The following is a 27,122-nucleotide window of genomic DNA, read 5'->3' as shown; positions in this document are numbered from 1 at the left end:
ATTCATCAAACATCTATAATCTGCTGTGCCAGATGGTTATATTGTACCAAAAGCTATGTCTCCTTCTTAGAGTTTCAAATAAATGGAAGTAAATGTAAAAGAAAATTAAAGAAGAAATATGTAACTAGTTTGAATGCCAGAGTTTTAAAATTTAAAGAATTATATAGCTCAAATATATCAGTTAAGTAGCAAAACAAACATCGTAAACTTATTACTTGGATGATAGTTGAACTAAAAATGTGACATTCTAGAGCTTCTTAAATTTATAAATAATTTAGGAAGCTGGATAATTTGCAAGTATGGTTTCTATTTTTCCTCAATGTAGTCTCTTATAATTTAGGATTACTTTAATATCAACTAGAAGTTATGTGCATAGTTAATATTCTCAAACAAAAAGATACTGTAACTAAACAAAATTGAATTTTCAAAATGCTTTTCAAGAGCATAAATATGTTTAAATTCTTTTTACTTTGTATGATAAAGTTAGTTAAAGGTATTTTTCTACTCATTTATTTTGTGACATGAGTGCACAAATTAGCTGCATTGGGACTTAGATTGTATAGGATAAATAATAGAAACAACTATTGCCCATTTTCAGTGCCTTTAATGACATAGGCAGTTGCAGGATGAGTAGTAATGTCATTTATCAGTCTATTTTGTAAAAAGTGTATAGGGCCTTTGGTTATCTTGCTTGACACTAGTTCAATACACTCTTCCTTTTAAAGGTCTTTTCTTCCCGTTGTCTCTGAATGTCTCTCCTTCTCTGTCTGGGTTTTAGACTAGTTTCATTATACTGACAGTTTCTAATATGTTGTTTTTTTATTCACTATTTGATATATTTGCTTTAATATATGTTCTTGTTTTAGCAGGTAAAAGAATCATAACTTGTTTTAAAAAAAAACACTAATATTCTCTGATAGCTATCTTTTAATGCATTCGCAAGTCAACTTTTTTTGTTAACATCTGAAGTCTTTTATGAAGAGGGCAAACTACATGTTTAACAAGAGCTTTCCTGGGAGCTAAATTAAATATTAACAGATCTCCTTCCCTCTCCTCCCTAGCCCTCAAGAATGGTGAATCTTTTAACTTGGGCTGCATCTTTAAAAGCTGATGGTTACTCACAGTCTAACAAAACTAGGGTCACCAAACTTGGCAGTAGAAATAAACTTACTCTTATTACAATAACTACCTCAATTACTTCATTGTTTTTCCAGCTTAAGTTCAAAACATTTTTTGGAAATATTTGATGCTGTTTGTGATTTTCAAAACTTAGGTAGAAAACAAACTATTCAGTGTTTGAGAGTAGTGAATGAGTTTATAAATTGTTTGAGAGAGCAAAATTTCAGTACATTTGTCTTTTTCTAGATACTTATCCAACATTAAATGCTGATTTTAAAATCAAAAAGCTTAAAGTATAGTTCAACCAGAGTTAGGAAATGTAAAGTTGAGACAGCTTGGGTTAGAACCCATCTACTTTGCATTCAAGTTCTGATTTTAAATGGTAGCCAGCTTTCAAAGTTGTACATGCTTAAAGATTGGTGCTGGGACCATAGTTAGCTCTCTCTTATCTGCATAGTTTCAGAGCTGTATACTTAGAACTGTCAATGCAAGTTTCTTTATTCTAAAACAGCATTTTAAAAGAAAACAAAACCCTATTTTTAAAATTTCTTTTGTGGTTCTTGTTTGGTTCTCAGATATATTTGTTTTTTCAGCTGCAATGAAAACATTAGCTTTGTGTTCTTTATAGCTGATTTATTCTCTTTTTGGAATAGAACATATCTATTATTTCCCCCATGATTGTTGTGGAATTGATCAGCCCAGATATAACATACAAATTGATCCTAATGCATAAGTAAGGATTCTCTAAGTAACCTCTTGAACTCAGTAAGAAAAAGTTTGACAAGGATTCTTGCTACATACTCATAATTTAATTTTATGTGTTGCATTTTTTATGTGGTTATTCAAATGTGGACTGTTTTTTTAATTCATGACTTCCACATAGTTGACCACTGATGTTTACATTGAAAAAAATGTATATGGAAATTGAAAAATGTATTTACTACTCACTATTAGGAAATTTAAAATGCAAATCTTGCCAAACCAATATGTGTTCATCTTTTTCTCTGCTGCCAAATTTGGATAATCTCTGTTTCAAAAGTAAATACAGAATACTAAACTAACTAGTTGCTCTGCATGGATACACAGGTTCTGATTTCTTCTCACTCTTTTCATGGATTCTTAGGCCATATAGTATGTTTCCCTGCATTTTCATGCACCCTTCCTTTTTCCCTGTCACTCCTGGTATGGATAACTCTTTAAAACTCTCACTCCCTCCCCTTCTCCTACTTTGCCCTTTACCCAACTTCTGTATGTGCTTATTGGTGTGAAACCCTGGGACATTTAGCCCATACAATAATAGCGCTCGACTTGTCCCCCTGTTCCTCCAGGAAAGGAAGTTCTTCAAAGGCTTCTTTGGAAAAGTAAGTTTGATGCCACATTCGTGCTTGCTTTATAAGGAGTTACACCCCTAGTATAGCACTGACATTGGTTTCTTCATAATACAGGAATTGATTTGACTATAGAGGGAAATTAATAAATTGGAAACTTGCTATCTATGATGTTAACTGTGTGTCTGTTGATACTAAAATCCAATAATTAAAGCAGATAAGTTAAAAGAGGATTATTTCCTCAAAGCTAGGTATTAAATTTAATTTGATCTTACAAAGCTGTTCATACTAGCATATTAGCTGGGTTTTTAGCAAGTGGGTTTTACTTAGTGCTCAATGTTGAGGGAGAAATGGGAAGAAACACTAAGTTCAAGTGGAAATTGAATGTACACATTTTACATTCAGTGCTAATACTTTTTTTTTTCAGTCTAAATCAAATTTCAGGTAAAGTGAGTGAAAGTACATAAACCTACATTTGGAGATTCTGTGATTTTTTTTTTTTTAAACCTGGGCTGCTAATCTAAGAAAAATTATCTTAATTAGCAGTCTACCAAATATCTATCATTATGTGTGATATTCTTTCTGTACATGCTTTTCAAGTAATGATTATTTAATGTTCAGAGTTTCTTAAAATTAAGAATATATATACAAATAGCTAAATACATTTCTAACATTTTTGTGTCAAAGCTTATCATTGTTTAGTTTTGAGTAAGTGCTACAAAATAATTCAGACTGAGACAGCATAAGAAAACACTACTGTCATTGGATAACTGACTATAAATTATAAAAAGTTAATGTGAATATAAAAATCCCATCACAATTTTTTTTTTTTACAAGGTGGTTTTGTTACCTTGGAAATTTGTTTTAAAGAACAAATAGTTTCCATTTCTTAAGTAAATATTTTAGTTGTAACTTGTTTTTACATGTTCATGTAGGTCACCTTTATACTATAAATTTGTCTATAAACAAATTTGAAGAGCTTGAATGGCTTGATTCAGTTTACTGCTGTGAATCTGAAATAGAAAGTCATATAATTTACCCACATATGTCACAATAAAATTTCTTAGTAGACATCTTGAGTTTGAGTTAAATTAACAAGTCTATATCTAGAAAGAACTAATCCTATAGATATCTGCATCATTACAGTTAACCCTGAACAATGCCAGGGATCAGGGCCTTCATCCCTCTCCGCAGTGGAAAATCCCTGTATGATATTTGACTCTCCATGAACTTAACTACAGTAGCCTATTGTTGACCTTACCAATAACATAAACAGTCCATCAACACATATATATTTTTTTAATGTTTATTTTTGTGAGAGAGAGACAGAGCACAAGTGGGGGAGGGGCAGAGAGAGAAGCAGACAGAAGATCTGAACATGCTCTGCACTGAGAGCAGAGAGCCCTAAGTGGAGCTCAAACTCAGGAGCCATGAGATCATGACCTGAGCCAAAGTTGGATGCTTAACCAACTGCGCCACCCAGGCGCCCCATCAACACATATTTTGTATGTTATATGTATTATATACTGTATTCTTATGATAAAGTAAGCGAGAGGAAGGAAAATGTTAATTAAGAAAATCTTGTGGTACCTGGGTAGTTCAGTGGATTAAGCGACTGAATTCAGCTTAGGTCATGACCTCACGGTTCATGAGTTCTAGCCCCACATTGGGCTCTCTGCTCTTGGTGTGGAGCCTGCTTTGCCCGCTTCGGATCCTCTGTCTCCCTCTCTCTGCCCTTCCTCCACTTGTGCGTGCTTATTCTTTCTCTCTCTCTCTCTCTCTCTCTCAAAAGTAAACATTAAAAAAATTTTTTTAATCTTAAAAAATACATTTACAGTACTGTATTTATCAAATCTATACATAAGTGGATTTACACAGTTCAGTATTCAAAGGTTAACTATATAAATAGGCATTATAATTGTTAAGGAAGTTTTTGTGGATATTTATTCTTTTCCAAATAGAATTTCTCAAAGCAATTTTACATCACCATAATTATTATACAATTTAAACTAGCTTCCAAGTGATCAGTTTTTAATATGTCTACTTTAGTAAAACAACCTTGGGGCACCTAGGTGGCTCAGTTGGTTAAGCATCTTGATTTTGGCTCGGGTCATGAGCTCATGGTTTGTGGTTTGAGCCCTGCTTGGGTTTCTCTCTTTCTCAAATAAATAAAATAAATAATAATAACCTTGTATAGACCTTGCATAGAAGGCTGGGTTATAGAAAATATTGATTTGGTTTATAGAAAAAACTTGTTAAAAGGTTATACAACATGCTGTTAGGGAACAAAGGTAGCTTTCAACTCAAAATCATCCCAAAGTGGCAATATTCATTGCTATATAGAATGGAGTCAGGGTGCACTTACAGTATAGCTGAACTGGGTCACACTGTTGCATTTTGCAACATGATTATATGGCATGAGAAAGAAAATTAAGAATCATCTCAATCCTTAAAATAACCCTGAAATTATTATTCTCCCTATTTTATAGTGAGGAAACTAAAGTTTATAGAGGTAGGTGTCCTGCCCAAATTCACAGATCTGATAAGTGGTAGAAGCTAGAATTTTGGACCCAGATAATTTGACTCCAAAGCCCACATTCTTAGTCACTATGCTATACAGTCACTCTGTTTTCTTATTATTTACAACCAAAGTTTTAAAGATTGAAGCTTGGGGTGCCTGGTTGGCTCAGTTGCTGAGTGTGTGGCTCTTAATCTCAGGGTTGTGGGTTAAAGCCCTGCATTGGGTATATAGATTACTGAAAAATAAAATCTTTAAAATAAAATAAAAAGATTTAACCTTAAAAGGTGCTAATAAATAGCTTCCTATAAACTTATTTCACTTTATGTTTTTTTGTTTATTTATTTATTTTGAGAGAGCGTGTAGGAAGGTGAGGGGCATAAGGAGAAGGAGAGAGAGAACCCAATCAGCCTCTGCACTGTCAGTGCAGAACCTGATGTGGGGCTAGAACCCACAAATGAGATCATGATCTGAGCCAAAATCAAGAGTCAGACTCTTACCTGACTGAGCCACCCAGCCACCCCTCAACTCACTTTTTTTATTAAGGCTTTAAAGAGTTTTTTTCAGTGGTTCAAACCAACATTTTATTTATTTGGAGATGTTTATTTATTTTTAATTTGTTTTAATATTTATTTTGAGAGAGAGAGCGTGAGTGGGGAAGAGGCAGAGAGAGTCCTAAGCAGGCTCTGCACTGGCAGCACAGAGTCCAGCTCGGGTCTTGATCTCACAAATCATGAGATCATGACCTGAGCTGAAACCAAGAGTTGGATGCTTAACTGACTGAGCCACACAGGAGCCCCTTATTTGGAGATATTTAAATCATACTAGTGAGTTTTACTCTCACAGAATTTCCTTAAAAGACGCTCAGCAGATGGGCAGTAGGTGTTGTATAGAAGTGTGGAATCACTAAATTGTACATCTGGGAAGCTAATATTATACTATATGTTAACTAACTGGAATTTAAATAAAAACTTTTTTAAAAAGGAAAAAAAGATACTAAACAATCTCCTACTAGCATCTGTGAACCATTGTGACTGTCAGAATTCTTTTGTTATTGAAGGGAGAATTCTTTTTATGGCAGGACAATTTTATTCTAATGTATAATTTTTTATGTTATAGTAAGTCATTTAAAAATTTATAAAAACCAACGGGGAAGAAGCATTACCCATAATCTCAGCAGAAATGTGCTTTTAAATGAAAAACTTTAATTTGGAGCCTTTTAAATCTTTCAAATTGCCATTACTCAACCCACTTGCACACTAATCTACAAGAAATTGCCTGGCAGAAGAGACTTGGTTTGTCAAGTTTGCCAGGTCAATTGTGACTTAATGAAAGCTGAAAATGAAGAATCTCATCGAACGGTATATGATAGGTAGGTTTTTTGTTTTGGGGGGTTGTTTTTGTTTTTGTTTTTTATTGCTTATTTACCTTTGAGAGAGATAGAGAGACACAGTATGAGCAAGGGAAGGGCAGAGAGAGAGGGAGACACAGAATTGTATGCAGGCTCCAGGCTCTGAGCTGTCAGCACAGAGCCCGACGCAGGGCCTGAACCCACAAAGTGTGAGATCATGACCTGAGCTGAAGTCGGACACCTAACCGACTGAGCCACCCAGGCATCCTGGTAGGTTTTTTGGGGGGGGGCGTTGTTTTTTTGTTTTTTTTTTTTTAATTAAAGTATAGTTCACATATATAGCATGTTAGTTTCAGGTGTATAGTGATTTTATAGTTAATTACATTTTGAAACACTATGATAAAGGTAGTTATCTTCTGTAACCATACAATGCTACTACAATATTTTTAACTATTGAGTTTTTAATCCAGTACAGTTTCTCATAAATTTTGACACTTTCTTAGCCTTCATGTCATGTATGGTTTAGTGGTCGAAGATAAAGCAAACAACAGTTAGGAAGAGGGGTGTCCACCAAGCACATTTGCATAAAAGTAGGTAGATGAAAGGATTATTAGCCCTGAATCGGGATTTATAGATCATCGCCAGGAGGATTGCTTCCTCTTTTTCCTAAGTTGTTTCCTGAACCTGACCAATGGGTCACTTCCCTATTCCTGCATCACCAGTTAATGGAAGCAGTGTCTCCACAAGCTTTTGCAATAGGGAACAGATAAACCTGAGTCTGTTACTGTATTATTAGCTCATTGTAAGCTTATATGCCTCTTGGGTCTTTTTGTTTTGTTTTTTTGAGAAAGAACACAGGCACGTGTGGGAGAGGGGCAGAGAGGTAGACAGAGGGTCTGAAGCAGGCTCTGTGCGGACAGCAGAGAGTCCAGTGTGGGACTCGAGGTCATTACCTGAGCCGAAGTCAGACGCTTAACCAACTGAACCACCAAGGCGCCCCAAGCTTACACACGTCTTTAGAAAGAAGGAAAAAAACCCCGAGAACCATTTTCCAAACTAGCTACATTAAATTGCTCACCATTGTTAGGAGAGCCATGAATGTACTCAACTTTTTAGGATGTACTGCATACAGCTTCATTAGTGTATTTGGCCATACCCAATAAATACTTGATTAACCCAAGTGATGACATGGCACTTAACATTTGATTGAAAAGGATTTTATAATTTTAATATATTTGAGGAACCCTCTGAGCTAGGTAAACTATATTCCCATTTTATGAGGAACTGATTGAATAGAGATATGAAATGTTCTTAGGCTATTGTATTAGAAAAATTCCAGTCAGTCTACCTCCTGTGAGTCTCTCTTCTATGAATTTCCTTTACTACTCACATAAAATATTCATTTCTGGTCCCCAAATATGTAGAGATTTTTTTTTCTCCCATACCAACCAATTTTTTGCAACTTCAGCTGGTTATTCCACACTTTAGCTCAGTTCTAACACTGTCTACCTGGAGATAGTGTCTGATCCCACACCTTAAGGGCTCAGTCCCACAAGACTTCCCCTACCCTACTTCCAATGCCAGTCACAAGTAGTAAGTCCCAATGTTACCTACAACTTCTGTCCAGTTTGGCTAAAAACTGGAGGTTCCCACAATTCCCTCCTCTGGTTTAATTTGCTAGAACAGCTCATAGAATTTAGGGATATACTTAATTATGTTTACTAGTTTATTAAAAGATACGATAAAAGAAACAGAAGAAGAGCTACACAGTGTGAGGTCTGGGAGGGTTCCGGGAGCTTCTGTCCCTGTGGAGATGGAGTGTGTCACTCTCCTAGTACGATGCGTTTGCCAACCTGGACGCTGTCTGAACCTTGTACTATTGGGGTTTTATGGAGGCTTCCTCACATAGGCGTGATCAATTATTAATGATTTCTAACCCCTTTCCTTCCCTGGAGGATGGATCTGAGGTGAGGCTGAACAAGCTTCTCATCATGGCTCGTTCTTTCTGCTGATCAGCCCTTATCTAGGAGCCTACCCAAAGTTGCCTCATCGAACAAAAGATGCTCCTTATCAGTGTCCTTATCTCTTAGGAATTTACAAGGGTTTTAGGAGTTCTGTGTCAGGGATGGAGTCACAGACCAAATATCAGAACAAGAGATGCTCACAGTGCTCTTATCACTTGGGAAATTAGGAAGTTACAAGGGTTGCAGTAGCTTTGTGCCCAGAACCAGGGGCAGAGACCAGTATATATTTTCCATTATCTCAAAGCGATTTGCTTATATTCATATAGAGCTTTATAGTTTGTGATATGCTTTGACCTAATTTCTTATTTACTGTTCACAACCACTCAGTGAATTAGGATAGTTCATGAAACTACATTTTACAACCAAGCTCAAAGAAGTCACCCAGTTAGTAGTAAAGAGCAGTGCCTACCCTGAAACCAAGGTTTTCTGAAACTTGGTGCAGAGTTTTTCACCTACTCCATATTGATGTTCTCTCAGAAGTACGCTAGATAGCACAAGGGCCTGAATGTTTCCCGCAAACATGCATTGTATGCCTTGCACAGTTTATAAATTTGAATTAGTTGCCAAAATGTCAAACATGAGAGTTTTCACATGAAACTTAGAATATCTTAAGAATTGGAAGATCTCGTAAAACAATGCTTTCTATGTGGCAGCAGTGGCTTGAGTTGAGTAGCCAGTGTACCCTTTGGTTGCCTATTTGCCATAATCCCTGCAACTCCCTAATGTCCTTGCACTCAGCCTGCTTCACTCATTTGTTATCTGCTTTTAACCCCGTAGATATTTGAGTTTATGAACTCCTCCCCATAGATATTTGAGTTTATGAACTCCTCCTTGGGCTATTATGTCACTTTGAATTCGGAAAGGGGAGGGCACTTCTAACTGTGTAAAAATCACCAAAAATACTATATCTGTTCTTAGCAGATCCTGTTAATGTCCTGCCAAATATATTTTTTTCATGTTCTTTTGCTTTTTCAGTTGTTAAATGGCATAATTAGAAATGGTTGTCTTTTAGAGAATGCATGGTTGAAGAGTAATATGTGGTTATATTACTTTCAGTCCTAATTGTTGAGAGAAAACATTTTGTGGTATTTATGACTACTCTTCAAGTCAGTGTACTCAACATCTACATTCTGTTTTAGATTTCCCAGATTTTCTCCTCTGTAACAAATCATACTTACTGCTTACCTTCATTCTGGATCCTTTTCTTTAAGAGAGAGGGAATATCTGCTGCCTCTTTCCTTGTCTTCCTGTTTTTTAAATTCCCATGCCCTTATGTAAATTTTACCTTCTTTTGTATTTTATTAGATGCACCTTTTATGATTTGGGTTTTTTTTCCCTTTTTGAAGTCCATTGTAACAAATTTCTGAAGGAAAAAAAAAGACAATCTCAAGAGTTATCAGAAGATTTCCAATTATCCTTGGTTTCATTATTTCCTATAACATGATCAACTAATATGTCAAACACTGACCTCTTCTAGATTACAAACAAATTCATCAACTTTTGGAGTCATCTTTTTTAATTTGTATTCATGAAAACACAGTGGTTCTTGAGCTCAAATCACACTGTGTAAAACATACTAGGGAGTATGCTAGGCTATCTAGGCTATCTAGATATAAAGATGAGCAAGACAATCTTTTTTTTTTTTTTTTTTTTTTTTAGCTCTTACTTTCTCATTTTTAGGTAACTATTTGACACTTCTTTTTTCCTTAAGCCTCCAGAATTTCTTACTCTGTTCTCTTTCAGCTGATGACCTTGCTTCTTATGTCACTGAAAAAATAGAATCAATCAGAAGAAAACTCTAGCATGCGCTGGCACCGCATCTACTCACCTACCTACATCCATGCCCATATGCTCTGTTTTCCCTCCCATTCAGGAGATGAACTGTATGAGCTCCTAGCCGAGACCATCTCCTCCACTAGATTCTTATTATTCCAGTTCTTTATTACTCCAGCAATGCTCCCCACACTCTTTTCCATATCAGTTTTTCTTTCTTATAGTGGATCAAAACAAATCGTCTTTATTTAAAAAATGTTTCTTCTTGGTGCCTTCAGTTTCTGCTCTCCCTTCCTCTGTTAAACCTATTTAATCAGTCTTTTTACCTTCACCACTCCACCAAAGCTGTTCTTGTCAAGTTTTTTTCTGTATCATTATTCTAAAGGTCCTACCTACCCCCTTACCTGACCTATCAGCAGATCTCTCATAGTCCATTCCTCCCCTGCTATAAAACACAGTTCATCTGGAGTTCAGGGATCCTGCTCTTGGTTTTCCCTCATATTGCTGCCTACTTCCCAGTCTGTGGACTCTTCTCTACCTACACCTCTCCCTTGATGATCTCATCCAGTGTCATAGATTTAAATACCATCTCTGTGCCAATGACTGAAATTTCTATCTTGACATTGCCTCTTGACTTCATAGTGGTGTTTTCATCATAGAAGCAATATAGCATAGGGGCTAGAGCACAGACTCTGAAGAGTCAGGTTCTTGCATTTAATCTTGGCTCAGCCACTTACTAGCTTTGTGACCTTGGGAAAGGTTCTTAACTATTCTGTATCTCAGTTTCCCCTCTATAAAAAAATAATAATAATAATACCAACCTCATGTGATCATTGTGAAAATTAAATAAGTAAATATTAGCAAAGTGCACAAAACAGCCTGCGATAGTGGGCAACTGTTAGGTATTGTTATCATCATCATCATCATCATCATCATCAAACACTTTATATGAGGCATTTCATACTCCCGTGTCACAGACCTAATTCCTAATCTTTTCCTCCCAAACTACTTTCCCCTAATCTTCCCCATCTCACTATACAACAACTCTGTACCTGTGCTCTGGCTAAAAATCCTGGATCTAATCTTTACTCCTCTCTTTCTGTTGTACCCTATATCTATTCCATCAACAGTTTCTGTCTCATTACCTCTGCACTGCTGCCCTGATCCAAGCCATCTTCTCCTCTCACCTGAGTCATTGCAGTGGTGTTCTACTTCTGCTTTCATTGTTGTTCCCCTTACCATCTGTTCGCAAGATATCAGCCTGAGTGATCTTTTTAAGACAGAGGGCTCATTGTGTTGTTCCACTGCCCCAGATCCTCCAGTAGCTTTTTGCCCTATTCAGAATAAAAGCCAGAGTCTTTTAGGCCTTCTAGGCCATAGTACATGAATTCCCACTGTCCCTTCTCCTATCTTCTACTCTCCCTCAGTTCCATCCACCCTAGCTTCTTGGATATTCCTTGAACCCACTAGCTATGCTTCCGCTTCAGGACCTTTGCACTTGCTGTAACCTCTATTCTGGAATACACATCATCCAGATATATGCATGGCTCACTTCATCTCTTTCCATTCCTTCTTCAAAAGCCCCATTCTCAGTGAGGCATTCACTGAGAACCTCATTTTAAATTCCAAATATCACCTTCCTCTATATACACATACTTTGTGTTCTTCCTCTTTGCTTTATTTTTCTCTGATAGGGCTTATCACCATTTGCCATACCATACAGTTTATTTATTTGTTTGTCTTTTCTTCGCTAAAACATAAGCTCTCTTAAGACTGAAATCTTCACTTATTTTGTTCACTGCTGAATCTTTAATGCCTAAAATAGTATGTGACCCATAGGACCTGCTCCAAAATATTTGAATTAGTGACTGAATAAATGAATGAATGACAAATGCACTGCTTTCAAGTTCAACCTGTAGTGGAAGGAATCAGGTAAAGAAATGGTTACCAAATCATGTGACAGAAACAGGTATTACTAGAGCAGAGAGGAAGATTGAATGTGAGAGTGTGATGAAGGCTTCTAAGAGGAGGTGACACCTAAGGCTGAGATGTAAAACAATGACTTCCAGTTAAACGAAGAGGAGAAAGGCATTTTTGACAGAAGGAACAGCATTCACAGGACCACTGGGATGAGAGAGAAACATGCTCTCCTACTCACTCATTCATTCAAGCTAGGGAGATGCAGAAGGAAACAGATGCCCCAAGCTTTGGGTATGGTTGACCAAGCATCAGGGAATTGTTCATTGTGAGAAGGGGCATGATGAATTTGGTTTTAGACAGGTTGAATTTGAGATACCTATGGAATCTTCATAGTATTAGAATAATCCCTAGGTTCCCCCCTTCTGACAATTAAAAGTGACTTAGCAAACTGGAAGAGCTGAACTGCCTCCAGAAATCTTTCTTTGCTGTTTGTTTCAACCTTCATGCTGTTTGCTACCTTTAAAGGCTCCTCTCACTTATAATGCAGGAAATATAGTGTAACTTAATGTCCCAGATTAAAGGGTTACTGTAGTGTTAGTGAAACAGCCATTAGAGATAATGCCAGCCTCAAATACTGGTGAAAGTTGTGTTTCTTTCCCTTTGCCATTTTGTCCTTTAGGGAATATTCACTGTATCTTGGAATTATAAGACAAAATTTGTTCCTTATACAGTTCTGTTCGTAAATTCAAATATCATTTTAAGGTCTTTCTCAGATTTAAAAAAAAAATGAAGCCCATTTTTCTGTGAAACAAAAGCTTCTTACTCATTTATTACAAGGCATACCGTGTTATAGTTGCCTGTTAGCATGTCATTACTCTGTAATGACTGGGTTATCTCTGTGTGTAGGTGTGACAGAAAGACTGACCAGTGATTCTTTACATGTTGGGTACACTCGAAGATCATTTTGGTTTGTAAAGAAAGAACGTTGCACAATAGAGTGGCAAATTACTATTGCTCAGAAAGAGTGACTTGCTCTGCCTTTCCTGCCCAAAGTGGTCTGTTTGCTGCAGTTGCTTCTTAACATTTCATTTATGCCAAATTATGCTTCCTGTGTGTCTTTACAGCATTTATTTGCTTTGGCTTAAACATTAGAACAGCTGCTTAACCTTTTTGCTCTTATCTACTATCATACATCTAGCAGAATTGTCTTGCCTGCAAATATCACTTCTATTTATGTTGATTAATTGCACGTTCTTATCTCATTGGTGATCTTGGGAATCAGAACTTTGGAGTTGGGCAGCACTGAGATCTGAGTTGCATTTTGAAACAATAGATAGCATATAAGCACATTTGTAAAAGAAAGAGGGAAAGGAGAAGGGAAAGATAGGGAAGGAAAAAGGAAAGAAAAGAAAGAAAAGGGAAGGGAAGGGAGAAGGGAAAGAAAGGGAAGAAAAAGAATAAGGATAATTCAGAGATATAATTCCAAATGAGTCTAATATTTCAATATTGTCTTTCCAAAAAGATTTAATTAGTGGTTACTTTTCAGGGATTATGATGATTTACATCAGAGGTTGGCAAACTATGGCCCACTGTTTTTATAAATAAAGCTTTACGGGAACAAAGCTATGCCCATTTGTTTACATATTGTCTGTGGCTGCTTTTCCACTACAGTAGCAGAGTTAATTAGTTGTGACATAGACTCTATAACCTGCAAAGCTTTAAATATTTGACATCTTGTCCCTCACAGAAAGTTTGCCAATCTCTGATTTAAACAGTTTAAAAACGTATTTCTCCAACTGGAAGTCTGAAGTACTTCCCTAGATAATACCAATATGTAAAATTAAAGAGCAACCATGAGGATATGCCTACCAAGACTATCACCAATATGTGATCATCATCCTTTTTCTTTCTTTAAGTGATATCTACTTTTTAAAAACAAGCGAACAGTCTTTGGAGATAGGTAGGTAGATAACAGTTCTTTGTTGTAATTAGTTATTTCAATTGCCTTTTATTGTGAGTAGCTTTTATATTTAGGGGAAAGTGATCTTTTAGTATACTTAGCTAAAGTTACTATTTCTGTGTCAGTTTTGCAGTCATTTTGTTTCTTCGCTTATATTTTCATTTGAACATTACCTGTGCATTTCTCTTACTTGCAGTACAAGTTTCTTAATTCAATAATTTATAATAGATCCACTAACTGCTATCATTTTCTCTTAATATCAGAGTCTGTTTAATTTCTGTATTGGCTTATGTCTACCTATATAAAAAAGTGCTTATGGCAGATGTTAATTTTAAAATTCTAAGTTGGACTTACAGAGAGTTGCATGGTTTCTAGCTCAGTTATACTTGACATTTGTCATGTTTCACTCATAGGTTAGTGTGATCTTCTCAGATTTTACCAGTTTAAATATGAAGTTACTTAAGTTCCGTCCATGTTATTAAACGCATCTTCTTTCCTTGAAGAATAAGCAATTTTCTTTTTGTTGTAACATGTTTTTCATAAGTGACTAATCAATGTGAACTACCTATAACTTTGAAATTATTTAAAAAATAGTTTTGGAACAATGGTAATGAAGTATTATGTAGTCTTTTTTTAAGGGGTGTTTGCATCACTAAGATGTACCTAAATTCTGTATTTCATACTTGCTCTGGGTTATCTTTGTATTTCAGTCTTTCGGTTAGCTAACTTTGACCTTCCCTCCTAGGATATTGGCTTGAATAGACATTTTTCGGGCACATAAAAGCAAAAACTTTGATCTTCTATGACTTTTATCATTTTCTGAAAAGTGCTTGGCGATCTTAGTTTATATTATCAGAATGGAAGACTATAAAATGCACAAATACTACAGGAGCATTGCTACCATAGAATATGTATGATGAAGTCTGGACTTAAATTCAGCTACAGGTGTCTTTGAGTGTTAATATCTCAACATCTGATTGAAGTAACTATATGTATCCAAGAATCGGCACCCAAATATGGGAACAAATACAAGAAGAACTCATACTATGTTTTCTTCCCCTATTTAGAAGATCAAAGGCCATGGAATATGATAAATACAGTGCCTCAGTGATATATTAGTACAATACCATAAAATTTATTATATAGGCATACCTCAAAAAGCAGAGATGTTTTCATAACAGTGTAATTGGGCCAAGAAAATGTTATATTTTGCTACATATGGTAAGGAGACTAAATGAGGAACAATCCCATTCTAAAATGACCTTTGAGGGGCACCTGGCTGGCTCAGTCAGAGGAACATGCAACTCTTGTTCTCGGGATCATGAGTCTGAGCCCCACGTTAGGTGTAGAGATTACTTAAATAATGACATTTGATTTTTTTTCTGCTTTCAGTCTCCCAACCTGGAAGTAGTCCTATCTGTTGACTCAGATGTTGAACACTGCAGACTACAGTTGAACAATCAGTGGACTGATAAAGCTGCAAATTTAAATTTCTTACACAGGATTTTCACTGTCATTTGTCAGTCTTCTGTGTTACTGATCAACTTTCCCTTATTCCCTTTAGTAGATATTTAGCAACTTTATTCCTTCAGCAGATATTTCTTTTTTTTTTTTTTCCTAATGTTTATTTTTGAGAGAGACAGAGTGTGAGCAGGAGTGGGGCAGAGAGAGGGGGAGACATAGAATCCAAAGCAGGCTCCAGGCTCTGAGCTGCCAGCACAGAGCCAATGTGGGGCTCAAACCATCAAACCGTGAGATCACGACCTAAGCCAAAGTTGGACACTTAACCAGCTGAGCCACCCAGGCATTCCCAGCAGATATTTCTTAAACTCCTGTACTGTGTCAGGCATTGTTCTAAGCTCTGAGGTTACAACAGTAAATAATAAAGATGGAAAAAATCCCTGCCCTCATGGAGCAAATCCATGGTGCAAAAGCTTAGGGTGACTGTCCGAGCCCCACTCAGACCTCTTCTGTAAAGGCACCTGCTACTATGTGGATACTGGATCCCAGCACCTATTTTTTATCTTTTTTGTCAACTTTTAAATTGTGTTTTATTGAAGTATAGTGGACACACAATGTTACATTAGTTTCAGGTGTACAACATAGAGGTGCAACAAGTCTATACATTATGCTATGCTCACCACAAGTGTAGCTTCCATCTGTCACTACAATGCTATTACAGTACCATTGACTATATTTGTCATTATGACTGATTCATTCCATAACTGGAAGCCTGTATATCCCACTCCCATTGACCTATTTAGTCCATTCCTCCCCCCTTCCCCTCTCTCATCGGTGTGTTCTCTGTATTTATGGATCTGTTTCTGCTGGGGGGTTTTGTTTGTTTTTTAGATTCTACCTACAAGTGAAATCATATGATATTTGTCTTTCTCTATCTGACTTATTTCACTTAGCATAATACCCTCTAGGTCCATCCATGTTGTCACAAATGATAGGATCTCGTTCTTTTTTATATTCCATTGTGTGTGTGCTTTACCCTTCTTTATCCATTCATCTATCGATGGACGCTGGGATTGCTTCCATATCTTGGCTGATGTAAATAATGCTGCAATAAATACATGGGTGCATATATCTTTACAAATTAGTGTTTTCATTTTCTTTGGGTAAATACCCAGTAGTGGAATTACTGGATCATATGGTATTTCTATTTAATTTTTTCAATGGCTGCATCAGTTTACATTCCCGCAACAGTACATGAGGGTTTCCTTTTCTCCACATCCTCGCCAGCACTTGTTACTTTTTGTCTTTTTTATTCTAGCCATTCTGACAGGTCTGAAGTGATATCTCATTGTAGTTTTGATTTGTATTTCCTTGCTACTATAGTGATGTTGCACATCTGTGTATGCATCTGTTGGCTATCTGTATGTCTTCTTTGGAAAAGTGCCCATTCAGGTCCTCTGCTCATTTTTAATCAGATTATTTAGGGTTTTTTGGTGTTGAGTATTTTGAATATTAACCCCTTATTGGATATATAATTTGTAAATATCTTCTCCCATTCAGTAGGTTGCCTTTTCATTTTGTGCATGGTTTCCTTTGCTGTGCAAAAGCTTAGGAAAGGTTTTTTGAAGAGAGTATTTAATATTTACAGATTCTTCTTGCCTTTCATTTACTTCTCAACCCAACCTAGTCTGACTTCCACTTCTGTATTAGTCAAGACCTCCAGAAAAACAGAACCACTGTCTGTTTTCTCTTTCTGTGTGCATGTATATACACATATATGTATATGTATATATTTAGATATCTATATCTATACATATAGAGAGAGGGAGGGGCTTAAGAATTGGGGCAGGCAAGTCTGAAATGTATAGGGCCAGCCAGCAGGCTAGATGCTCAGGCAGAATTTCTGTATTAGAGACTTGAGGCAAAATCTCTTCTCAGGGAAGCCTGTTTTTAACCCTTAAGGTATTCAACTGATTAGATGAGTCCTACCCATATTATCAAGGGTAATCTCCTTTATCCAAAGTCAGTTGCTTGTAAATATTAATCACATCTACAAAATATCTTCAAAGCAACATCTAGACTACTGTTTGACCAAAAAACTGTGTGATCATAGCATAGCCAATTTGACACACAAAATTAACCTTTACAACTCTATCACTCTACCACATCTTCTTCATTGCTAAATCCAGTGGACACTTTTCACATCTTTTCTTGCTTAATCACTTTGCAACACTTGACATTTTGGACCGCCTACTGTTTCTTGAAACCCTTCTCACTTAGTTTCAATAACCCTAGTCTCTCCATTCTTGTGTCCCTTTGGCCATTCTTTTTCTGATGCTTCAGAGACTCATTTTCTCCCAATTATTTAATTATTGATATTCTCTCCAGGTCTTGGCCCTCTTTTTACTCCCATGATTGATATTTCCCAAACTAAAATTCCATCTTAGAATTCTCTACTGAGATTCAGACCTAAATATCCAATAACCTGTTGTTTATCTCTACCTGGATATTGCATAGGCATCCCAAACTTTGCTTGTCTAAAACTGAAATCCTGTTCTTCCCCTCTCAAACTTGTTTTTGCATCCCTTCTTTTCTCTTAGTTTGTGGTACCGTCTTTACCTAATTACCCAAGTCAGGAACCTGAGAGGGATCTTCCTATTTCTCTCTTATATTTTCCATTTAAAACTTTCTCATCTGTATCCCAATCTCAATGAAAAGAGCTTAACCCTCATTTTCTGCCATCTGGAATCATGTTGTAGTCTTTCAGCCTCCTTTTCAGTCTCTTTCCAACCCATCTATACTGCTGCCACAGTGATATTTTTTAAATGCATTTAAAAATTCAGTCAGTAGCTCCTAATTGCCTATGTAATTAAGATAGAATTCTTAAGTAAGTGTACAAGGCTCTCCATGGCTAGGCCTTTCCTATGCTTTATCTTCCACTGCTCCTCGCTTACCCATCCCACTTTCAAGCTTTTAAAGAGCACAGACTTGCCATGTTGTTTGCTTCCATATCCTGTGCTGCTGTTTCTTTTGCCTGCCATGTCCACAACCTCTGTCACTTCCCTGACTCCTTACCCCTACCTTGTGCATCTAGAGAAATTATTTCAGAACCTAGTTTGATCTTCTCCTTTGAATAACCTTCCTTGATTCCACAAATACATTTGACCATGCCTCCTTGCTGACATCATTATACATTTTTCAGCTCTACTATAACACTTCCTACTATATTATTTATCTTTTGTTTAATCATCACCTTTCAGTGGGCTGTAAACTTTTAAGTGTTTCTGCTGCCTGGCATGTGCTAGGCTCTTATCAGATGTGTGGTGATAGTGGAGATGATGAGCCCAGAGTAAAGCACACAGTTCATTTAAATAAGGCCATGCCTTCCATATGGAGGAGCTCTGGGCTTGGACACATACAGAGGAGAATGGTAGACATTTCTTTATCCTCTTCTGTCCCTTCTGGACGCTGCTGCAACTTTTTACTACCAGTTTCCTTTTAATTTATACTTTTTAATGATGTTCTAACACCTATTCTCAGCGTTTATTTTGCGTTTGTTTTATTTTGCTTGTATCCTTGGAGCATTTGAAAAGACAGGAAGCTGTTAAATTACTATTACAAAGTCCCACTGTCTCATTTTCATTCCATCACAAGAGAAATCCTACATCAGCTTGTTCTCACATGATTCTTGTGTGCCAAAAGAAGTCTTTTCTCAGCCAGTAAAAAGAATTCATGTAATAATAATAGTATTTTTTTTTAATTTTTTAAATCCTCCTATGTCCCCAAAATGTCTCCATGCATTTAATGTCAAATTAAAAACTAAACCACTTCTGTGTTAATCCTGAGAGAAGAAATAATGGTCTTTAAAGATTATTATAGAAATAATGAAGACTTCTTGGGTATTTAACATGAAAATTTCAGATGACCAAGGGTTCTGCTGTACACATTGGAGTCAGAGGATAGGTCAGCATCTCAATTTAGACCTATGTATATTGCTTTTTACTGTAAATACATTTGTAGAAGATACTTGTGGTGTAACTCCTTATGTATTAATATTTACCTGACTCTTGGTTTTCTTGGTTGATTTTTTAAAGGGGTGAAGAATCTACTTATGAATTCTTTGCCCTTTATGGAATGTGATATCATGGTTTTGAGTCCACCTGTCCCTTCCCCCTTACTTAATTTTATCTTATTGTTTTGCCTTGTGTTTCTACAATAATGGCTTTGGCTTGTTTTTTTCCTGAATGTTTCTGCAGTTTGGTTTGAGTATCTGGCTTTGGGCACCCCTCCTGAACTCGGACTCCATCTGTACTTGTGACTTTTGGAAGGCAGAAGTCAGTGTTTTCTATTGAAGATGACTTTTTTTTTTTAATATTATATATCTGTGTGTCTCCCCCCTTCCTTTTTGGTTTCTCTTAAAAGACTGGAAAGAAAGCAGTTAAGGCAGTCCTGTGGGTATCAGCAGATGGACTCAGAGTTGTGGATGAAAAAACTAAGGTAAACATTTTATATGCTTTAATGTGTTACTGCTCATGTTGTTTAAATTTTATCCCTAATGATCAGATATAATGCCATTAAGCTGCTGCACTCACTCTATCCTTCCACTTTGTCCAAAGTACAGTCTTCTGAGATACTAGTGTTCAGGAAACGAAATTAGTTACTCATTTACCTTATAAAAAATACAATTCTCTCAGTATTTTGCTCTACATGACAGCATGTTTATGTAGTAAGCATTTGAACTTAATGTTAAGATTTCGTTCTTACACATTTTAAGAAAATGTTTAGCCCCACAGATTTGGTGTAAAAGATGATGGACCTTTTACCAAATTAAAAAAAAAAAAGACCACACCTGAAGTTTCTTCTTGTTCCTTAATAAAGGGAACTATATTCTTAGAAAGTGATATTTGAAATGATTAACCTGCCATTTAACCAAACACCCAATTTAAGTGAAATCTTAAGGACTAGTAAATGGCTTATTTGGTTAACATTTACTTAGAATCTACATAATATCTCAAATCATAAGTGGCATTTATCATTTGAAAGAAAATGATCCTACATGCATAAAGAATAAAGACATAGAGAGGGGCAGGTGGGTCATGCGCATTGAGGAGGGCAGTTGTTGGGATGAGCTCTGGGTGTTGTATGGAAACCACTTTGATGATAAATTATATTAAGAAAAGAGAGAGACATAGACTCTGACCTTACAGACCATAAAAGTGTTATATAAGCACATTTAATCATTAATTAAAATTTCCTAAGAGACCTAAAGCCTGGAGAAATTTTAACATGAAGGCAATTTTTCTAAAAAAAATCATGTATTATTGAAGGGTTGGGGGGGGGGAGTCTGCAGGTAAAGAGCAATTTTGATGGGTAACTTGTCTGATACATTTTAAGTGACTTAATACAGCTGCATGAGTTCTTTTGACCTTCCATCTAAGGCTTTTTTTTTTTAATTTCAAGAGAAGTGGTACCCTTTTTTTAATGTATGTTTATTTTTGAGAGACAGAGTATAAGCGGGGGAGGGGCAGAGAGAGGGAGACACAGAATTGCAAGCAGGCTCTAGGCTCTGAGCTGTCAGCACAGAGCCCAGCTCGGGGCTCAGACTCACGAACTGCGAGATGATGACCCGAGCCGAAGTTGGACACTCAACTGACTGCGCCACCCAGGCGCCCCTCTACACATCTTTTAAAGCTTTAAAAGCTTAAATGTACTGCCCTCTTAAAATTTGTTTTGTAGTCCTCTGCCCTGCTCTTATATGCTTGCCATAAAAGGAATATGTGAGCCAAAGTAGGACACTTAACCGACTGGGCCACCCAGGCGTCCCAAGAAGTGGTACTCTTAAATGTACATTATTATTGAAAACAATGATCATTTAAACTTATTGTTAAGAACTTATGTATTTTTTTTAATGTTTTGGATGAAATGTGTTATACATGGAGGCTATGTTTTTAATTGTTTTATACCAGTTAGAAAGTGATTTGCCCCCTGCTGGCTACTTGTAGCACTGGTATTAAATTGGTTCTTTTTCCACCTTTAGTGATAATAGTAATTGGTGGCTTTTCACCCTTGGACTCATCAGGAATGGAAAAGAAATTTTGCAGTGCATATAGTCTATAAAGGGCTCATATTTAGAATATATAAAGAACTCCTACATATCAATAAGAAAAATGACAGACAATCCAAAAGAAGAATCATTTTGCTAAAGAGGAAATTCATAGTAAGCACGTTATGCAAAGTAAAATCATAATGAGCCATTATGGTGATGCTTTATAAAAACTATTTTGTTTGATTTTATGTTTTAGCTCTTACAGCCCCACCTCAGCATCTAGGGATTCTAGACTGGGAATATCACATAGAAGAATCTCAGAGCCTCAAGATTTTAAAAAACATTCTGTGTAATGTTTATACTGTGTGTATACAGTGCCATTCAGCAAGTATATAAAAAAGTCATAGTTAAAATTAAATGATCACTAAGTTAATATAAGTTATATGGGAATCAAATGAGATATAGTGATTTACATATATTATCAAATTTAGCATGGACTATACCATGATAAAACTAAAAGCAGCAAGCATATGTTTTAGAACAGAAGATGAAGTGAGAGAGGCATCTGGGCAGAGTGCTTCTTGGGATTTCTCCTAAGTCAAATTCTTAGTATTCAGGCTGCTGGCCTCAGATCTAGCTATTTCATAGTCTCAATTCATTTGTTGTGGAGACTCTATTGTGAAGTGAACATCCTGTGTTTATTCTGAGAAGCTTGAATAACTTGATAAGTCCTCTGTTCCTTTGTGCTTCCCTTTTTCTAGGACCTCATAGTTGACCAGACAATAGAAAAAGTTTCTTTCTGTGCTCCGGATAGGAACTTTGATAGAGCCTTCTCTTACATATGTCGTGATGGCACCACTCGGCGCTGGATCTGTCATTGCTTCATGGCTGTCAAGGACACAGTGAGTCCAACAGTGTGGATTTCATCATGACTAGCCTCAGTTGGCCAAGCAATTTCCACTGCATTTTTTTTTCAAATGTTTTATTTATTTATTTTGAGAGTGAGAGAGCGAGTGTGTGCACAAGCATGAGTGCGGGGAGGGGCGGAGAGAGAGGGAGACAGAGATCCCAAGATGCAGGGCTCGAACCCATGAGCAGTGAGATCATGACCTGAGCTGAAGTCAGACACTTAACCAACTGAGCCACCCCGGTGCCCCTCCACTACATTTCTAACATGTACCTGCTGTTACAGCACTTGGAAGTGTCAAACTAGCCTGCTTTTACTCCTTTTATTCAAGTAGTTCACACTCTTGGTGTGACCCTGAGCCCACAGAGCTCCATAATTAGCTGAGATCCAAGGTCATTAAAGGAAAGTAAAAGTGCTCTGGTGATGGTTGCTGCTAAACTTTACTTGAAACTTTTCATTATTAGAACTGTGTTCAAGATTCTTACATGTATTTATTTGCTAATACATCTGGGTATAGATACTGACATTGAAAGGCGCTTATAAATTTATTTGCAAAGAAATTCTACTATAAATGAAAGAGCTGTGTTGGAGTATATTTTCAATTAATTAAGAAATAAAAATACTGGGGCACCTAGCTGGCTCAGTCAGTGGAGCGTGTGATTCTTGATCTCGGGGTCATGAATTCAGACCCCACATTGGGGGGTAGAGATTAATTTAAAGAAAAAAAAAAACTAAATTATGGTACATTGAATTTCTGGCATGCCAGAAATTGTTGCATAGTAGAAATTTTTGGTTTTGTTTAAAAATGGAGAATAATTAACCTATTATCCTTCATGTAAATTACCCAAAATTCTGACTTAAAAGACAAGTCTCTTAGATGATGATGATATTAACTACAGTAGAGCATTGAATGTGTAATTGTAATTACTGAGTTTTATATATTTTTTTACTTGAGAGAGAAAGAGCATGAGTGGCGCAGAGGAGCAGAGGGAGAGAGAGAGAATCTTAAGCAGGCTCCACACTCAGCACTGAGCCTGATGCAGGGCTCAATCCCATGACCCTGGAATCATGACCTGAGCCAATATCAAGAGTCAGATGCTCAACTGACTGAGCCACCTAAACACCCCTGTAATTACTGAGTTTAAAAAAAATTTTTTAATGTTTATTTATTTTTGAGAGAGAGAGAGACCAAGTACAAGCAGGGGAGGGCAGAGAGAGAGGGAGACACAGAATCCCAAGCAGGCTCTGGGCTCTGAGCTGTCCACACAGAGCCTGACGCAAGGCAGAACCCATAAACCACAAGATCATGACCTGAGCCAAAGTCAGACGCTTAACCGACTGAGCCACCTACCCATCCCATTTTACTGAGTTTTTTGTAAGGCCAGACAGAATAAGGCAGTATAGTCATTCCTGAAGGCTACAACTCAATAAAATCTTGCCAGTGTTTAATCTAAAAGGGAAGTGGTGGCTGTACTCTAAAATTCACCAAAATGTTTTTTCAAAGCTGTTGGAGACAGCGCTATAAACTGTTAAGAGTCCAGGCTCTGACTCAGATCTGGGTTTCAGGCCTTGTTCTGGTACTTACAACTATGGGATTTAGGGAAAGTTACTTGACATTCTTTAAGTCTTAGTTTCCACTTCTATAAAATGAAGATAACAATTGTGATTAAAGTAGATTTAAGTAGAATCTAATTTAAAGATTAAAGTAGATAATTGATATAAGCACTCTTAGTATAGAGTCTGACACATGCTAACTGCTCTGAAAACCGTGGCTAATATTGTCAAAGCTGTACCTCCTTGGTTTGACACAGCGTGTTAATGAGTTGAAGTAAATAAACTACACTTTCTTCCTTTGTCTCTCAGATCTTAAGCCATAAAGCAGTGCATTTTGCTATCACTATACTCACAAAATCAAGAGTTCAAGAGTTTCCTTATATTAATTTAAAACCTGTTTTATTGTCAAATCCTGGTATTTCATTTCAGGCTGTTTGAATCTCCTTGGCCAATGGTTCTTCTGTATCAGAATCACCTGGAGGGCTTGATAAAAACAGTTTGTTAGGCCCCACCTTCAAGAGTTTTTCACTCAGTGGGTCTCAGATGGGCCTTGGGGAGGGTCTGTCTTCAAGAACTTCTGCCCTAGGCCTAGGAGCAATATTAAACTTCTTTGGACAATAGCTCTGTCCTTGTAATAGAACTGTGTTCAAAAGCAGACAGGTTCTAAAACTCCGGTTCTCTTTCCTATTTCATGCTTCAGTGCCCTACCCTTGTATCATCCTCCTAAGAAGGTAGATGGAAACTCATGTGGACTCATAAAAAGTAACTCATTCTTTTAATAAGCAATAAGCAATTATGTGAAATATTACAGTTTACATTTGTGTGATATTTTAGGGACAAAAGGCATTTCCGACATTACTCCTCCTTATGATATCTGATATTGGCATATAAAATTCAGGGAAATTACTTGAACCATATGTAGGAGCAGCTACAGCTATCTACATGGTGTGATTTTGAAAACTCCACAAAGGGCTCTCTGTTGTCAAATATCTCTTCTTACTATTAGTGACGCCAAAAGTTACTATATCATCTCTAACTTTGTTATTTCACAATTAGGGATATGCTTTAAAATACAGATAACCCTGTTGAAAATAATCCATTGAGTTTATTAAATTTAGGTAATCCAGCATTTCTTTAAAATAATGTTAAGTTTATATAAGCTCTCTTCTCACACAGACAAATCAGTTTTATCTAATTCCTTTTTAAGTGTACAGTGTGGGTGAAAACCTACTTTAATTTTTGCCTGTGTGTGGTTGAGAGGGAGAGTTGTGAGAGAGCTAGAAGATAGGAAAGGGGGACAGCATCAAAGCAGTGAGGGTCTAGAATGGGGTAGGGTGTTGGGGAGGGGAGTGTGGCATTTGGACAGAGGAGACTGAGAAAGCTAAGCTTTCCTTTTCATAATTCCCTTGTCGTTGCTGGAGTTGTATTAGTTATCCAAAGTCTTAGGTTTGTACCTTTTGTTCTTGGTTTGCACATTTTGTCCTAGATATGTTGACAGTCTATTTAAGCTCCTGAAACTTGCCTGCCTTTCCAGTAGTTTCTTAGAAATGCTGGTACATATTACCACTCTTCCCTTAATTGGCAAATGTAAGATTTGTGTCAAGACTTAGGGCCTCAAACCTTGAGCAGTGTCTCTAAAGCTAATATGAGTAACAAAGAGAACCTGACTGGGAAGGTCTCAGTGGCTGGTCACAAAAGTACAGGTTACTCATGGTCACTTTACCCAGTGCCCACTACAGTAAAGTATCATTAGCATTACCTAAGGTAATTTATTCATTTAATTTGCCATATTAATATATTAAAATATAATTTTAGAGGCGTCTAGGTGGCTCATTCAGTTAATCATCTGACTCTTGATCTCGGCTCACATCATGATCTCACGGTTCATGAGTTCAAGCCCCACATTAGGCTCTGTGCTGACAACACGGAGCCTGATTGGGATTCTGTCTCTCCTTCTCACTGCCCCTCACCTGCTTGTGTGATCTCTCTCCCTCTCTCTCAAAATAAATAAATAAACTTCAAAAATAAAATATAATTTTAAGCTGGACTTGCCAACATTTTGCCTTGTGTAAAAACAGACTTATTTGAAGATGGCAGAATAGCATGAAAGTATTTTTTGCGTCTTGTGTCCATGAAATACAGCCAGATCAACACTAAACCATCCTGCAGACCTAGAAAACTGATTGAGGATTAACACAACAATCTGCACAACCTGAACCACAGAACTCAGCAGGAATTCACCCCAAAAGAAAGAGCAGGAAGAAACGACAGCCAGGGACTTAACCAACACAGATACAAGCAAGATGTCTGAACCAGAATTTAGAATCATGGTAATAAGGAGACTAGGTGGAGTCGAAAATAGATTAGAATCCCTTTCTGTGGAGGTAAAAGAAAGAAAAGCTAGTCACGATGAAATAAAAAATGATATAACTGAGCTGCAATCTCAAATGGATGCCATGGCAGCAAGGATGGATGAGGTAGAGCAGAGAATCAGCGATATAGAGGACAAACTTCTGGAGAATAATGAAACAGAAAAAAAGAGGGAGACTAAGGCAAAAGAGCATGACTTAAGAATTAGAGAAATCAGTGACTCATTAAAAAGGAACAACATCAGAATCATAGGGGTCCCAGAAGATGAAAAGAGAGAAAAAGGGTAAAAGGGTTATGTGAGCAAATCATAGCAGAAAACTTTCCTAACGTGGGAAAGACACAGACATAAAAATCTAGGAAGCACAGAGGACTCCCATTAGATTCAACAAAAAACGACTGTCAACAAAGCATATCATAGTCAAATTCACAAAATACTCGGGCCAGGAAAGAATCATGAAAGCAGCAGGGGGGAAAAAGTCTTTAACCTACAAAGGAAGACAGAACAGGTTTGCAGCAGACCTATCCACAGAAACTTGGCAGGCCAGAAAGGATTGGCACAATATATTCAATGTGCTGAATCAGAAAAATATGCAGCCAAGAATTCTTTATCCAGCAAGGCTGTTATTCAAAATAGGAGAGATTAAAAGTTTCCCAGACAAACAAAAATTAAAGGAGTTTGTGACCACTAAACCAGTCTTGCAAGAAATTTTAAGGGGGAACTCTCTGAGGAGAGCAAAGATGAAATAAATAAATAAATGCATGCATACATACATACATACATACATACCCAA

The 27,122-nt window shown here is 36.8% G+C and overlaps 1 protein-coding gene across 16 annotated transcripts in view; it reads left to right on the top strand.

The window, feature by feature from the left end:
* Positions 1–27,122, top strand: part of NUMB (NUMB endocytic adaptor protein) — a 195,738-nt gene that overhangs the window by 154,069 nt on the left and 14,547 nt on the right. For 12 of the 16 annotated variants that reach the window (XM_053224675.1, XM_015071681.3, XM_027066097.2 and 9 more), the window contains 3 exons: positions 2,448–2,480; positions 19,877–19,951; positions 22,262–22,402. In XM_053224675.1, coding sequence (XP_053080650.1) covers positions 2,448–2,480; positions 19,877–19,951; positions 22,262–22,402 — 249 coding nt within the window. The remainder of the gene's footprint in view (positions 1–2,447; positions 2,481–19,876; positions 19,952–22,261; positions 22,403–27,122) is intronic. The other 4 variants (XM_027066099.2, XM_027066103.2, XM_027066098.2 and 1 more) reach the window with 1 other exon arrangement.

Source organism: Acinonyx jubatus, chromosome B3, assembly GCF_027475565.1.
Source record: "Acinonyx jubatus isolate Ajub_Pintada_27869175 chromosome B3, VMU_Ajub_asm_v1.0, whole genome shotgun sequence".
In the NCBI taxonomy this organism is placed as follows: Eukaryota; Metazoa; Chordata; class Mammalia; order Carnivora; family Felidae; genus Acinonyx; species Acinonyx jubatus.
This window is presented reverse-complemented; position numbering and strand designations above follow the sequence as displayed.